Source organism: Coregonus lavaretus (genome assembly GCF_964263955.1).
Source record: "Coregonus lavaretus genome assembly, chromosome: 13".
In the NCBI taxonomy this organism is placed as follows: Eukaryota; Metazoa; Chordata; class Actinopteri; order Salmoniformes; family Salmonidae; genus Coregonus; species Coregonus lavaretus.
In genome coordinates this window covers 20,779,282-20,795,936 of record NC_140000.1, presented here as the reverse complement: position 1 = coordinate 20,795,936, position 16,655 = coordinate 20,779,282, and the positions used below count along the sequence as shown (strand labels likewise).

General features: G+C 42.2%; 1 protein-coding gene across 3 annotated transcripts; it reads left to right on the top strand.

Annotated features, from left to right (window-relative positions):
- The first annotated feature begins 18 nt into the window (after positions 1-18).
- Positions 19-16,415, top strand: nagpa (N-acetylglucosamine-1-phosphodiester alpha-N-acetylglucosaminidase). 3 transcript variants are annotated; one of them, XM_084174857.1, is made up of 12 exons: positions 19-189; positions 3,285-3,496; positions 3,661-3,928; positions 4,945-5,084; positions 5,525-5,633; positions 6,325-6,453; positions 6,663-6,868; positions 7,013-7,060; positions 7,477-7,605; positions 8,305-8,436; positions 14,954-15,032; positions 15,803-16,415. In XM_084174857.1, exons 1-12 carry the CDS (start codon positions 107-109, stop codon positions 16,056-16,058), a joined length of 1,791 nt encoding a protein of 596 aa, XP_084030983.1. In that variant the 5' UTR covers positions 19-106; the 3' UTR covers positions 16,059-16,415. The 3 variants fall into 3 exon arrangements, with proteins under 3 accessions (XP_084030983.1, XP_084030982.1, XP_084030981.1); XM_084174856.1 differs by having other exon boundaries at positions 64-189; positions 3,327-3,496; positions 8,248-8,436; positions 15,803-16,152; XM_084174855.1 differs by having other exon boundaries at positions 64-189; positions 8,248-8,436; positions 15,803-16,152.
- Positions 16,416-16,655: the final 240 nt, after the last annotated feature.

Below are 16,655 nucleotides of genomic sequence, written 5' to 3'. Positions count from 1 at the left end.
TTGGACACGTCATATGTCAGGGTCATATGACTTCCTCGCAATGATTATGCCAGTTAAAAAGGAGAGTGTGGCAGGCGCACACTTTCAATGTCAATGCTAATATCATATGGCAACACTTTCAGTGAATTGTCACTTTGCGTTGCTCCTGCTATGGCTTGGTATTTGGCTGTCGGAGTGCAAAACTATTGGGTAAGGGCCGTCGTTTCTAGCTAGCAAAACTTTCAAAATCAGACTCAGAATTTAGCACGCGCTAGCCAGCTCGCTAGCTAGGTTGGTTGCGTTTGTGCTGCTGTCTCAAGGAGGCAGACAGGAATCTTGTCAGGACAGCTTGTCAGGAGGACACCGCACTCATCTGAATACTAGTCCCGTGTAGCTCAGTTGGTAGAGCATGGCGATTGCAACGCTAGGGTTGTGGGTTCAATTCCCAAGGGGGACCAGTATGAAAATGTATGGACTAAAATGTTTGAGGATAGTATTCCATGCCAATGTTATGCCAGGTTTAGGGAATTGTAAGCTAGCTGCAATGTAGAAAATAGAAAAAATAAAGCAAAACCCTTCAATGAGTGGGTGTGTCCAAACTTTTGACTGGAACTGTATATATACATGCAGTACCAGTCAAAAGTTTGGACACCTACTCATTGAAGGGTTTTGCTTTATTTTTACTATTTTCTACATTGTAGAAAAATAGTGAAGACATCAAAACGATAAAATAACACATATGGAATCATGTAGTAACAAAAAAAGTGTTAAACTAATCAAAATGTATTTTATATTTGAGATTCTTCAAAGTAGCAGCCACCCTTTGCCTTGATGACAGCTTTGGCATTCTCTCAATCAGTTTCATGAAGGTCAGTCAATCTGGAAAATGTCAATAACTTTTAAAATTTCTTGAAGTGCAGTCGCAAAAACCATCAAGCGCTATAATAATAATAATATGCCATTTAGCAGACGCTTTTATCCAAAGCGACTTACAGTCATGTGTGCATACATTTTTACGTATGGGTGGTCCCGGGGATCGAACCCACTACCCTGGCGTTACAAGTGCCATGCTCTACCAATTGAGCTACAGAGGACCATACGATGAAATTGGCTCTCATGAGGACCGGCACAGGAAAGGAAGACCCAGAGTTGCAGAAGATAACTTCATTAGAGTTACCAGCCTCAGAAATTGCAGCCCAAAGAAATGCTTCAGAGTTCAAGTAACAGACACATCTCAACATCAACTGTTCAGAGGAGACTGTGTGAATCAGGCCTTCATGGTTGAATTGCTGCAAAGAAACCACTACTAAAGGACACCAATAAGAAGAGACTTGCTTGGGCCAAGAAACACGAGCAATGGACATTAGACCGGTGGAAATCTGTACTTTGTTCTGAGTCCAAATTTGAGATTTTTGGTTCCAACCGCTGTGTCTTTGTGAGAAGCAAAGTAGGTGAACGGATTATCTCCACATGTGGTTCCCACCGTGAAGCATGGAGGAGGAGGTGTGGGGGTGCTTTGCTGGTGACACTGTCAGTGATTTATTTAGAATTCAAGGCACACTTAACCAGCATGGCTACCATAGCATTCAGCAGTGATGCGCTATCCCATCTGGTTTGGGCTTGGTGGGACTATCATTTGTTTTTCAACAGGACAATGACCCAACACACCTCCAGGCTGTGTAAGGGCTATTTGACCAATAAGGAGAGTGATGGAGTGCTGCATCAGATGACCTGGCCTCTTCAATCACCCAACCTCAACCCAATTGAGATGGTTTGGGATGAGTTGGACCGCAGAGTGAAGGAAAAGCAGCCAACAAGTGCTTAGCATATGTGGGAACTCCGTCAAGACTGTTAGAAAAGCATTCCAGGTGAAGCTGGTTGAGAGAATGCCAAGAGTGTGCAAAGCTGTCATCAAGGCAAAGGGTGGCTATTTGAAGAATATACAATTTGATTTGTTCAACATTCTTTTGGTTACTACATGATTCCATGTGTTATTTCATAGTTTTCATGTCTTCACTATTATTCTACAATGTAGAAAATAGTTTTTAAAAATAAAGAAAAACCTTTGAATGAGTAGGTGTCCAAACTTTTGACTGGTACTGTATATATAACTATTTATTTTTTACTTATCATTGCTAATGTGAAATTATTTTTTACTTATCATTGCTAATGTGAAATATGAGCATTTTTCATGCATAAAATAACTAATCCCCTATACTTTACAAAATTATATTGTTGTTATCTAAAGTACAAATCTAAAGTCCATAGTAAAGTACACAACATGTCATTTAATTGAGGCAGAGATGTTTCTTTTCAGCATTTGAGCTCATCCCTTCTTGAAGGTTCTGGCAGTTGCATATCATCAACAATAGAGAGCAGTGTTGGATAGTGCTTGTATCTCAAATTATATCAATCAATTACTAGTAATCAATTCTCAACTTGAGTTTGTCCGGTTTTTACAGACCCTGTCTTTACTTTGTTACAACAACCTCTCCAGCATTTAATCTCATCCTATCAAGTAGCATAAGCTGCCATATGTTGTCTAATGGCATAGAAGACCCATTGAAGGTCTCAAGTTAAAGCTGCAAAATGTAACTTTTTGGGCGACCCCACAAAATTCACAGAAATGTGAGTTATAAATCTGTCACTCTCATTGAAAGCAAGTCTACGAAGTGGGAGATGTTTTATGTGCCTTATTTCTATGCTTTCCGTTTAAAGTTTCAGTTTTGCGTCTTTTACTTTCAGTTTTGTACACCCAGCTTCAAACTGCTAAAAATACAATATTTGTGGTTATTAAGTTATTTCACAGCGGTTTAGATGGTACAATGATTCTCTACACTATACTTGCTTGTTTTGTTACTTAAACTGAAATCAGGCGCAATTTCTGCATAGTGTGTCTTACATAGTGCATCTTTATTAACCGTTACCTTAACCATTTCAACTTCAATGGGGTCACATAAGAGTTGAGACGTACCAAGGAACCCGGATAGCAAAGACCTTGGTCTGAAGTGGCCCAAGGCTTTTTCTTCTGGAAACCTATTTAGTTACATCACCAACAATCTTTTGACACATTGACCCACTTATAATAAGTCAATTGTTAGGGTGAGAGTAAAATGTTTTTGTACTTAATTCAATTAATGTGTGACTTTTACTTTAAAGAAAAAAGTTGTAAACATTTTCACTGCAGATCTTGATTTCTTTTAATGTAGTTTTTCTATTTTGAATCAAGTTTAATGCAATTTGAGCTCAGGACTCAGGATAAGTGTATCATCATGAGTAAATAACTGGGTATTTGTTCTCCACAGTCCCTCATTGGACGATGACCTCCTATCTCCGTACCCCTACAGCCATAGCCATGGACCCTCGCACTCCCACCGTCATGTCCGAGACTGCCAGCCCGTTGTCCATGGCAACGTCACCCACCAGACCTGGCCCGCCAGCAACCACACTGGGATGCCCGTGGCTGAATCCAAAGTCTTCATCTCGGACGTCCCTGGCACAACCCGATGGGTCACAGGTCAGTGGAGGAAATACTCATTTTGAAAATACCCCTAACATATTCAGCAGTTTTAAACACCATACCCTTAAAATATTAGGCCTTTGTCAAGTGAGATTCTGTTCCAAATGTTTTGTAGTGTATATAACCTCTAAAATTAAAAAATGATTTCCTCCCTGCCACAGGTCACATGACAGTAGTCCACGACCCCCTGAGGACGGTGTCTGTGCTGGAGCCCGGAGGGCCGGGGGGGTGCGGGATGAACCAGAGGGAGGCGGTGGAGGAAACTGCTCGAGCCGGCAGGTGTCTCTATGCCCAGAATGGAGGGTTCTTTCGTACTAAGAACGGGGAGTGTTTGGGGAATGTAGTGAGTGACGGGGTGCAAGTGAGGGACAGCGGAGGGGTGCAGAATGCCCAGTTTGGCATCAGGAGGGACGGGACACTGGTGTTTGGGTAAGAGCTGCCGGTCTCGTTAAATTTCCTTCTCAATCTCTCTCTGTACTGCCAATTTGAGCTCCATTTGTGGTTGTAATGTTTATAATTTTTAACATTTTTCTAGACAAATGCTGTCAAGGCTTGTAGTTGAGGTTGTGGAACAATGATCCTGTTATCATAAAATATAAAGTTCTTATGTTTATTTGCTTTAAACACAAAGGCCTTTATTACATTCTAAGATTATTACTCATTCTAAATTATCGCAAGTCTTATCTCCCTAACAGCAATGCTTCTTTGTTTTTCCATCTGAAACTTTAATGAACTGGCACAAGCCACACCTCTATGCCCAAAAATAGCCACCCAACGAAAACAACACATGCACACGCCACAAGAACCCTATAGCGTAATATGACGACTACTATCGAACATAATCAATTAGATTAGAAAGGTACTCCCTGTTCCCTGGAGAAGTGTGTTGTGTTGACCTGTCAGTCATTCCGTGTAGAGTAATGGCTCTACCTTAGAATTGTCCTGTTTCCCAGATAAGGGTGCTGGAACAGACTGCTGGTTGGTTGTTGTGGAGTGGCTGATGTAATATCGTATGGGCAGAATCACCAAAGCATTCACTGTGTCCAATGTGCCCCCCACACCTCATCCCCCCCATATATGTTTAGGGCTGTCAACACTAAGCTATTTAACTGTCACAAATTGAATTCCAAACATTTATTGTGGGGCCAACAAGGCTAGCCAGGTGAAAATACTGATGTGTACAGAGATTTAGGATGCACTTGAGCTTTTGGCTGCTTCAGCCAACATGTTTTATCTCACTAGATTGCTGAATGTACCGTTTTTAACATGAGTATCTAAGTATGTGATCTCATGAGCACATTGTTCCACAGCTGGTTATTCCTTTCTTGAGATATGACTGATTGGTGTTATTTGATGCTGATTGGGGTTAACTTGACTTTCCTTATCTTTGTCCCTGCTTTTCCCTCTCTCTACGTCCCTGTTTCTCTACTTCTTTCTGTCTCTAGTTATCTCTCTGAGGAGGACGTACTGGATGAGGCCAATCCCTTTGTGCAGTTGGTCAGTGGGGTGGTGTGGCTGCTCCGAAACAGCCAGGTCTACATTAACCAGAGCATAGAGGCCGAGTGTGATCGTACACAGGATACAGGTACCTACTGCAGGTTATTGAGAATGTCTTCGCAACTTAGCCATTCTTACTTAAAATGGTAGAGATGTATGTAGTTAGTTAAAAGTCTCCATTAAGTGCAGATCTAGCATCAGCTTACTCAACCATTAGATTAGGAAGTTAAAAGCAGAACTGGCCTTACATCAGCAATTAGCGGTAACTTTGTCCTAGACTTGATGTAGAAATGTTTTTGGGTTCACATGACCTGTATAACATGGACATTTAAGACATCAGGGAGTTGTCATAATACCAAATAAATATAAATTAGAAATAGGAAGAGAGAAATTGCATATGGCACAATTGACAAATGCATGTGGTGAAACCCTGTTTGCCAGTTCTGGCTAAGTAAAAACACCAATGATGTATTCTATAAAATTCAGCCAGTTTGCTTCAATTCAATTTTCTTGCATTTGATCCCGCAGGGAAATTCCGCCATTTTGTGGACGTGGTGTCGGCCAGGACAGCGGTTGGTCACGATGAGGAGGGAAAACTGATCCTGTTCCACATTGACGGACAGACTGACCACAGAGGGTAAGAATGGAAAAGAGATGAGGGGGAGGAGGAGGAGAAGAGGGCAAGGAGATAGAGGGGTGGGGAAGAAAAAAGATAGAAAGGGTGGGAAATAATACAGGTGTAATTGGATGAGAGTGAGAAGAAGTGGAAAGAGTATTGTGGAAGAAGAGGGAATACAGTGGGAGGGAGAGAAAATGGTTGGTCAAAGTGATGGCGAACGAAAGGAATGAGAGACAATGCAGGTTGGACAGAGAGGAGAGGTGAGGTTATAGGAGGCAGAAGTGGGGCCATTTAGGCATATGAAAGGAGAGAGATGGGGCTAAGTAATAAGGCTCTGATCAATTCTATTGATCTGGCTTTTTCTGCACCGGTGCAATGAACAAATGACCTCATTGACCTAGAGATTCATGAGTTTATGTTAAAGACATGGCTTTGGAAAGACAACATGGGGACATGTCTGTTCATGTCCATGGCCTCTCCGCTCAATATCAGGCCATATAAAGTCAATAAATCTTATCTAGTCAGAACAGTCTCTCGGCGCATATCAGACCAACCATTTACCTTCTCCCAATTAATTGACCTTATTTTTCACACAACTGACATTGCTTCAGAAATCCTAATGGATTTGTTTTGCATTAAATGCAAGCACCTTTCTCCTATATGGTCTTACGGTACTGTACTTACTAACTGTTCTCTCCTCTCTCTCTAGCATGAATCTTTGGGAGGTGGCAGATTTTCTGAAAGGTCAGGGGGTCATCAATGCCATCAACCTGGATGGGGGCGGTTCCTCCACCTACGTGGCGAATGGCTCAATGGCCAGCTACCCCTCGGACCACTGGTAAGCCAATCAGAAAGCTTATGTCACACGTTCATTGCAATGACATTACAAGGTTTATGCAGCTGCTTTTTGTGGCTTTTATTTTAGTCAAATGTTTTTGCAAATTACAGATTGCAAATTATAATATTCATGATATTCATTCTATCTCACCTGCTCTTTCTTTGTCTCCCCATCTCTCTCTCTCTCTCTCTCTCTATTCCCTCCTTCAGCGTCTCAGACCCCATGTGGCGCTGCCCTCGGCGGGTCTCCACCATCCTGTGTGTCCACCAGCCCCAGTGCCAACCTGAGGACTGCAGCGGGCACGGGACGTGCATCGATGGGCACTGCCAATGCCAGGAGGGCTGGAGTGGGACAGGCTGTGACACCCTGGTGTGCCAACCGCCCGCCTGCGGTGCCCACGGTGTCTGTACACAGGGTGAGTGATGACTGGTGAGGAGTGGGTACAGTAGTTCTCTCCTTTCTGAGTTCTGAACCAGCTCTCTGAGGTTACAATGAAACGCGTCTCTTCTCTCCTCTTTCTCTATTGTCTTTCTTCTCTCATCTCTCTCTCCTGGTGCAGATGGCTGTGCGTGTGACGCTGGATGGAGAGGGGAGAACTGCAGCCAAGGTATTCCGCCTCTCTCTCCCTCTGGCCTGGTTCATTTATACAACAAGTGTAATATCTCCTGGTGTGAAACATGTTGCTTGTCCCCAGGACCCTATGATTTGTGAAGAATGTGCTCTGTTGAGCTTTGGCAATTACGGTTGGTAGTTATAACTTTCACATTCCAGGGCAGTACTTTTAACACCTCCTAGCCCTCACATTTCCTTACACTCACTCACCCTCTCCCAACCCCATGACCCTATAATACACTTCTTACTTTCCTGGCCAAACCTGTATCCTACATAATACTGTACACAATGAGGTCTTGTCCTCATATCCTGTAATACTATACTCCCTCCAAAATCTACAGTATCTGACTGTCCACCTATCACAGCTTACTAGTGTCTTCTTTTAATTTATTTTATCTCTCTCTCACAAAGTGTGTGATTTGGGTTTCTATGGCGATGGCTGCAACCAGACATGCTTCTGCACTAACGGGGGCTCGTGTGACCCTGTTCACGGTGGCTGCACCTGCCCCATTGGTTTCCATGGCGACTCCTGTGAACAAGGTGTGTTTATACATGGGTGTGTGTATTGCTAGTAGTGCGGAAGGATAAGTGTGCAACCCTGATTGATTGGTGTACACCTAAAACAACCTTTACGGTCCTCCAAAGCAAATTCCTAATCCCTTCTCAATCCCTAATTTCTTGGAGCGCTTCCAAAGTTATGCCTTATTCTCAGTCTCACAGGGATAACGGTGATCAAACAAATGCTTTCCCTGTGGTCCGGCTAGAACACTCTGTACGAGTCCTGCCAATAATCTCGCTCCAAATCTCTGAATGAACAGCTGGAACACATTAGCCCTAATATGCTAAGCCTTCGTTACATCACTTCCTTGGCCCTCTGATGCCCAAATCCTGGACTGAATACCTGTTGCTTTGGAGATTAAATGAAGCCATTGTTGATGTCTTATTGTCTGTCAGCCTTTTCACTCTTCATGTTCATCAGTGCTGTAGTTCCCATGTATTATGGACTAGTTTATATGTGTGACAAATACATATGTGACAAATACATTGTGAACAGTGTATCTTCAAATCCCTAAGAAGGTCTAGGAAACCAAAACATTGGTACTAACCCCTGATGTTGCAAGCTAGAACAGTGGTTTTCAGGAAGGAAGTTTCTTTACATTAAAGCTTTATTGTATTTTCCAGTGACATCTCATCCTGTTTCCTTGGTGTCTCCTACATCACTTCATGTGTTCCCCTCAGAGTGTCCTCTGGGTTTCTACGGGCTGGACTGTGGGCAGGAGTGCCAGTGCCAGGACATGTGCCCATGTGACCCGGTCACTGGAAGCTGCCACGCCCTGTTCCAGGGAGAGAAGAACCACAGCATACACAGAGGTATGGAACCACCCGTAACTGCTCAGATCACTAGTAGTTGCAGTAACTAAACATATCACAACATACTGCATAAATAGGTTACAAGCCTCTCTTCATGATCTCTGCACCTCAATCTCTAATGAGTACTAATAGTTTCGTAGGTGTCGTGCTGTAAAGTGTCTTGTACAGTATGTGGACCACTTAATTCTAAGCCTGCTTGCATAGGTTTTCTCCCAAATATGAGTTGTCTGTTTTATTGGTTCCCCATCATTACATGGTACAGACATTCAGGTGATGTTTCAGTTGGCTGTATGTAGTCTAGGGCTGTCCCCAATTTAAAAAATAAATAATCTTGGTCGACCGAAGTCGTCTGTTCTTTCGACCACATTTTTAAATGTGTATTTTTCCATATAGGCACATCCTATGTGTTTTAATAAAATCAACTATATGCATTGAGCTTGTCTGATGCTTAAAGCTCACTGTTTGATGAAATAAGACACAAATGACTCAAGAGGGAGCTAGAGATCTAGATAACCAGAAGCAAAAACCTTAACCTGACCCAACCATTCTGCCATTACTCTCCTGAAGTTGACGGTAATAGGCTACACGAGGAGTCTGCAACCTTTTTTCATGTGGAATGCCAATTTATCTTAACATTTCTACCGATCTGCGTGCCAGTTATGGTTTTCAAATGCATAGTTTCATTTCATTTGTAATAACGTCTTCATATCTCAATCATTGTCATGTGGTTAATTAAAATTCTATCTAAATGAAAATGATACAAACCTAAAAAAGTAACTTCTATTGCCATTTGCCAACTATGTAAAAATAGCCTACATAAAACCAACAAATAAAAATATTGCAGCCTGCAGGTAGAAAATATCCTGATAAATATCCTATAAATCTCATTGGCTACGCATGGCATGTCTGCAACGAACTTGAAACATTGTATTAACTTGGGTCTGGCCTGAAGCTTGCTCTAGCGAACTTGCAACATTGTATAAAATATTTCCTACTGCTTGAGCTCCTGTTCCTCTTATAGAATATTAGCTCAAAAGTATTGTGGAGCTCCTGCACCTAAATATAAACAGTACCAGCACCCAAAATGGGACCGTGACCTATTTCAGTCCAAGTCGAGCACTGATCAGAAGTAATCAGGTTGGCCTTATTCTATGACGTTTCCACTGGATCCGAGCATGACATTTTTCCTTTCACACTGAGTGGTTATCGAAAGGGAGAGGGCTGGAAAGATTTTTCGAATACATTGAGAAACTACATTCGGAAAGTATTCAGAACCCTTGACTTTTTCCACATTTTGTTACGTTACAGCCTTATTCTAAAATAGATTTTAAAAACAATTTATTCTCATCAATCTACACACAATACCCCATTATGACAAAGCAAAAACTGGTTTTTAGAAATCTTTGCAAATGTATTTAAAATTAAAAACAGAAAAACCTTATTTACATAAGTATTCAGACCCTTTGCAATGAGACTCGAAATTGAGTTCAGGTGCATCCTGTTTCTATTGATCATCCTTGAAATGTTTCTACAACTTGATTGGAGTCCACTTGTGGTAAATTCAATTGATTGGCCATGATTTGGAAAGGCCCACACCTGTCTATATAAGATCCCACAGTTGACATTGCATGTCAGAGCAAAAACCAAGCCATGAGGTCGAAGAAATTGTCCGTAGAGCTCCGAGATAGGATTGTATCGAGGCACAGATCTGGGGAAGGGTACCAAAAAATGTCTGCAGCATTGAAGGTCCCCAAGAACACAGTGGCCTCCATCATTCTTAAATGGAAGAAGTTTGGAACCACCAAGACTCTTCCTAGAGCTGGCCGCCCGGCAAAACTGAGCAATCTGGGGAGAATAATAATAATATGCCATTTAGCAGACGCTTTTATCCAAAGAGACTTAGTCATGCGTGCATACATTTTTTTGTTTTGTTTATGGGTGGTCCTGGGGATCGAACCCACTACCTTGGCGTTACAAGCGCCGTGCTCTACCAGCTGAGCTACAGAGGACCACGAAGGTCCTTGGAGGTGACCAAGAACCCGATGGTCACTCTGACAGAGCTCCAGAGTTCCTCTGTGGAGATGGGAGAACCTTCCAGAAGGACAACCATCTCTACAGCACTCCACCAATCAGGCCTTGATGGTAGAGTGGCCAGACGGAAGCCACTCCTCAGTAAAAGGCACATAACAACCCGCTTGGAGTTTTCCAAAAGGCACCTAAAGGACTCTCAGACCATGAGAAACAAGATTCTCTGGTTTGATGAAACCAAGATTGAACTCTTTGGCCTGAATGCCCAGCGTCACATCTGGAGGAAACCTGGCACCATCCCTACGGTGAAGTATGGTGGTGGCAGAATCATGCTGTGGGGATGTTTTTCAGCAGCAGGGACTGGGAGACTAGTCAGGATCGGATGCATCAGATGACCTGGCCTCCACAATCACCCGACCTCAACCCAATTGAGATGGTTTGGGATGAGTTGGACTGCAGAGTGAAGGAAAAGCAGCCAACAAGTACTCAACTCAGCATATGTGGGAACTCCTTCAAGACTGTTGGAAAAGCATTCCTCATGAAGCTGGTTGAGAGAATGCCAAGAGTGTGCAAAGCTGTCATCAAGGCAAAGGGTGGCTACTTTGAAGAATCTCAAATAGAAAATATATTGTTTAACACTTTTTTTGGTTACTACATGATTCCATATGTGTTATTTCATAGTTTTGATGTCTTCACTATTATTCTACAATGTAGAGAATAGTCAAAATAAAGAGAACCCTTGAATGAGTAGGTGTGTCCAAGCTTTTGACTGGTTATGTATGTATGTATTTATGTATGGGGTCAGCCCTAATGTAGTCGTCCTGTGTGTCTAGTGTGTTTTTTTTAAAATTTTTATTGTAGTGCAAATCAGGAAGATTTTATCTCTGAGATGATCTCAACTGTCCCAGCACACCCAGACTCATTTCCCTTCCATGTATTACCTCATTTTCTCTCCCCCTCTCTTTTGTTCTCGCTGTCATTTTACTTCCCTCCTTGTTTGTTAGTTGTTGTCCTTGCTCTCTCAATTCAATTCAAAGGGCTTTATTGGCCTGGGAAACACATGTTTACATTGCCAAAGCAAGTGACATAGATGAACAAAAAGTGAAATAAACGATCAAAAATAAACACAACATTACACTCACAAACGTTCCAAAGGAATAGAGACATTTCAAATGTCATATTATGGCTATATACAGTGTTGTAACGATGTGCAAAAGGGAAAATCAACATAAATATGGGTTGTATTTACAATGGTGTTTGTTCTTCACTGGTTGCCCTTTTCTTGTGGCAACATGTCACAAATCTTGCTGCTGTGATGGCACTGGTATTTCACCCAATAGATTTGAGAGTTTATCAAAAATTCAAATTCTTTGCGGGTCTGTGTAATCTGAGGGAAATATGTGTCTCTAAAATGGTTGTATATTTGGCAGGAGGTTAGGAAGTGCAGCTCAGTTTCCACCTCCATTTTGTGGGCGTTGTGCACAGAGCCTGTCTTCTCTTGAGAGCCAGGTCTGCCTACGGCGGCCTTTCTCAATAGAAAGGCTATGCTCACTGAGTCTGTACATAGTCAAAGCTTTCCTTAATTTTAATTTTGGGTCAGTCACAGTAGTCGGGTATTCTGCCACTGTGTATTCTCTGTTTAGGGCCAAATAGCATTCTAGTTTGCGCTGTTTTTTTGTTGACATATTGGAAATAATTATTTTTGTTTTCTCATGATTTGGTTGGGTCTAATTGTGTTGCTATCCTGGGGCTCTTTGGGGTCTGTTTGTGAACAGAGCCCCAAGACCAGTTTGCTTAGGGGACTCTTCTCCAGGTTCATTTCTCTGTAGGTGATGGCTTTGTTATGGAAGGTTTGGGAATCACTCGCTCTCTGTCTGTCTGTGTGTCTCTCTGTCTGTATCTCCCCCTCCCTTACTCTGCTGATTGTATCCGTATGTAGGGCATAGCAGTGACGTGTTCATGAGCTCTCCTAAACACTGAGGTATGACAGGCCCGTGCAGACTGGAATCTCACTCCTCAGCACACCTCTTTGTTTTACTTTAGTAATCACTGTGTTCCACTATCTCTCTGTGTTCCATTATCTCTGCTATTTACTCTATTTCTATCTTGGCGGTGTTGTTTTTATGTGTGGGAGTTGGAACATATCAACGCAACACTACACTGACTCATTCCCTCTCACTTTCTAGTGTGTTCTCACTCACCCACCCCCCCCCCCCTCCCGCAGTCCTTCATCCCCTGTCCTCCAAGGTTGATCGCCCCTTTCAGTCTCTGAGCGTAGCGCAGCACAGTGCTCCTTATCAGGATGATGGGCTGACTGGCCCTCACCATCTACTGACTGCCTGGCTGCCACTCACAGCACACATGTAGGAGTTTAAAATAATTAGGCCGCTGTAAAAGAGAGGTGGGGTTGTGGGGCTTAGTCAGGTCATGTTGGGATGTATGTCATAAACTAGAGTAACCTTAATAACTCCCCAGTCCTCTACTTATGTACATGTCAAGTTTCATTTGTTAATAGCTTGTTTGCAATGTTCCTTGGATTTACACTAGTATGTAAATGTACAGTGCCTTCAGAAAGTATTCATACCCCTTGACTTATTTTACATTTTGTTGTTACTGCCTGAATTCAAACAGGATTGAATATATTTTTTTTACACACAATACCCAATAATGGCAAAGTGAAAACATGTTTTTAGACATTTCTGCAAATGTATTGAAAATGTAAATACAGAAATATCTAATTTACATAAGTATTCACACCCCTGAGTCAATACTTTGTACAAGCATCTTTGGCAGTGATTACAGCTGTGAGTCTTTCTGGGTTAGTCTCTTAGCTTTCCACACCTGGATTGTGCAATATTTGCCCATTTTATTTTTATTTTTTTTTCAAAAGTTTTTAAGCTCTGTCAAATTGGTTGTTGTTCATTGCTAGACAACAATTTTCAGGTCTTGCTGTAGACTTTCAAGGAGATTTAAGTCAAAACTGTAACTTGGCCACTCAGGAACATTCACCGTCTTCTTGGTAAGGAACTCCAGTGTAGAATTGGCCTTGTGCTTTAGGTTATTGTCCTGCTGAAAGGAGAATTCATCTTCCAGTGTCTGGTGGAAAGCAGACTGAACCAGGTTTTCCTCTAGGATTTTGCCTGTGCTAAGCTCCATTCCGTTTCTTTTTTATCCTGAAAAACTCCCCCAGTCCTTAACTATTACAAGCATACTCATAACACGATGCAGCCACCACTATGCTTGAAAATGGAGAGTGGTACTCAGTAATGTGTTGTATTGGATTTGCCCCAAACATAACACTTAGTATTTAATACAAAAAGTGAATTGCTTTGCCACATTCTTTGCAGTATTACTTTAGTGCCTTGTTGCAAAAAGGATGCATGTTTTGGATATTTTCTATACAGGCTTCCTTCTTTTCACTCTGCCAATTAGGTTAGTATTGTGGAGTAACTACAATGTTCTTGATCCATCCTCCATTTTCTCCTATCACAGCCATTAAACTCTGTAACTGTTTTAGTCACCATTGGCCTCATGGTGAAATCCCTGAGCGGTTTCCTTCCTCTCCGGTAACTTAGTTAGGAAGGACACCTGTATATTTGTAGTGACTGGGTGTATTGATACGTCATCCAAAGTGTAATTAATAACTACACCATCCTCAAAGGGATATTCAATGTGTCTTTGTGGTTAAATAAGTGTTTGAAATTCACTGCTCAACTGAGGGACCTTACAATTATCTGTATGTGTGGGGTGCAGAGATGAGGTAGTCATTCAAAAATAATGTTAAACACTATTATTGCACAGAGATTGAGTCCATGCAACTTATAATGTGATTTGTTAAGCAAATGTTTACTCCTGAACTTATTTAAGCTTGCCCTAACAAAGGCTTTGAATACTTATTAACTCAAGACATTTCAGCTTTTCATTTTTAATGAGTTTGTAACAATTTCAAAAAACATAATTCCACTTTGACATTTTGGGGTATTGTGTGTGTGTGTGTGTGTGTGTGTGTGTGTGTGTGTGTGTGTGTGTGTGTGTGTGTGTGTGTGTGTGTGTGTGTGTGTGTGTGTGTGTGTGTAGGCCAGTGACAATCTAAATGTAAACCATTTTAAATTCAGGCTGTAACACAACAAAATGTGAAAAAAGTCAAGTGTTGTGAATACTTTCTGAAGGCACTGTATTTGCTTGAGGCCATTTTGAGAAAAAACAAATTATTTTTGTTTTACTTTGATGTCTGTTTTTTTTGTGTGGATATTTAAAAAACCATCATAATGCATTTGCGTTTTAGTCATTTTGTGTTTTCTTCATTAATCTGAGATTCACAACTAGTGCATCCAAAATAGGAAGCTGAAGCGACCATCTATAGTTGGTATGATAGTGTGAGCATCGTAGTGGTATGATAGTGTGAGCATCGTAGTGGTGTGTGAGGATGAGACTGTAGACATGGAGACTGGTTTTTGTAATAGCTGTTTACACTTTGTTGTTTCCACAGCTGGCCATTGTCTGGCCAATCAGATGTTTGCAACATGGAGAGAGGAGGAGGCACACAAATCCAAGCCTTATCTCTCTGAGTAAGTGCCAAAAGTCATATCAACTGAACCCCCTCCCTGCTCTTAACCACCTACAAATCAATCTAACCGCCCTCCTCGCATGCACAGCCACTATCCCTCCATTGCTCTCCTATTGTAAATGAATGCAGATGAACATGGTGCAAAACACTGCCTTGCTATTTTTCACAGCTTGGCTCTGACAAAGAAATCCATCATCACTTAATCATATGTAATGTCACGCCTCGATGGTGTTAACAGCATGTCCACTGCTATGTTTGGTGATGTTCTATTATTTGCATGGACAAAAAGTGACCCAGACCTGTATTTAGCAGGCTTGACGCCTCCATACTCATAAACAAGTCGCACACAGACTGCAGGGGCCATATGCATTTATTAGCCCCCTTACCTTTCACATGCTAGTGAGGGATTGTTTTGAGTTGTTATGGTTTCAGCCAAGTGCTCTGTGGAGGGTTTTTCTCCACAGATGGAGTGGGAGGTTGGAGTTGGTTTATTTCTTCTTCGCCTCATCTTTCTCTCCTTTTTTGCTCTTCAATTCCTCCTCCCGTCTTTACTCATCGTCCTACAAATGTTCCTTTTTGGGGCCGTACCAAATCAATTAATCCTCTTCTGATAATGATAATAAAAGTGGGTTGGATTTGGATTGGATATGTACACTTTCCAAGCACTCTACACACCGCAAATACACCTCATTCACTTCCAATGCTTAGCACCCGCCGTCTTCCATTTCCCATCTCCCCTGTTCTCTCTTCTCATCCCTCATCTCTCCTCAGGCAGAGCTGGCTCATCGTCACTGGCCTGTTGACCTCTCTGTTGTTGGCCAGCGTGGTGGGTCACCTGATGAAAATGTGTTGGGGGTCTGTTGCTCACCACTCTGGCCTTGAGGACTACTCCTACGTGCCACTGACCGAGATCAATGGTGGTGCGTGCGGTTCAGGGGTCAGAGGGGAAGGGTCGCAACCCAGTAAAGAAGCTTTCAAGATGGAGGACTCAGACTCCCAGGATGAACTGTGGCCGGGTCCGCGCTGAGGGAGGGTGATGTGGGAGTGAGCCTACCCTGTTAGGACTGTCTGGAGGAGCGCTCTCTAACGTACTGTAAAGAGGAGGGGAGGAAGGTTTAGATAGAGAATGGGATGCAATCAAAAAGGAGAGGAAGAGATGGAGCCAGGGATACAGAGTGAGAAGAGCATAAAGAGGGCAGAGCTGGAGGGAGTGCAGAGCAGAGAGATGGATCCAAAAGGTGGAGGGAGAGATGAAGAGGCCCTCGGATGTTTCACACTCTATCCCCTATTTGTATTTCCCTCCGGCTCATCAGCCACCATCCCGTTATCCAGAGTGGATGTAAAGAAAAAGAAAAACAGACTGAAAAGAAAGAGGCATAGAAGCAAAAGGAGGAAGAAAATAACTTCTCTTTCACCCTTTGTACTTGTTTTTATAGTAAATGTCTCTCTTTTAATGTCCTCCACTCTATATTTTTCTAAGTGACAAAGAAGAAACAATATGCCAACATATTTGATCGTGACATATCAACAGTAGACAGTTTACATAAACAGAGAAGAGGATTTTGGTCCTTTTATTGTCGGCCACCCTTATGTTTGCAATCCTGTTCCACAAACAGCAAACGGG

Coding starts and splice junctions, on each gene's coding strand:
- nagpa (XM_084174855.1), top strand. CDS start 107: ATGGCAACACTTTCAGTGAATTGTCACTTTGCGTTGCTCCTGCTATGG. Junction 3,497..3,660: donor CACAACCCGATGGGTCACAG/GTCAGTGGAGGA, acceptor TCCCTGCCACAG/GTCACATGACAGTAGTCCAC. Junction 7,606..8,247: donor TGGCGACTCCTGTGAACAAG/GTGTGTTTATAC, acceptor TGTATTTTCCAG/TGACATCTCATCCTGTTTCC.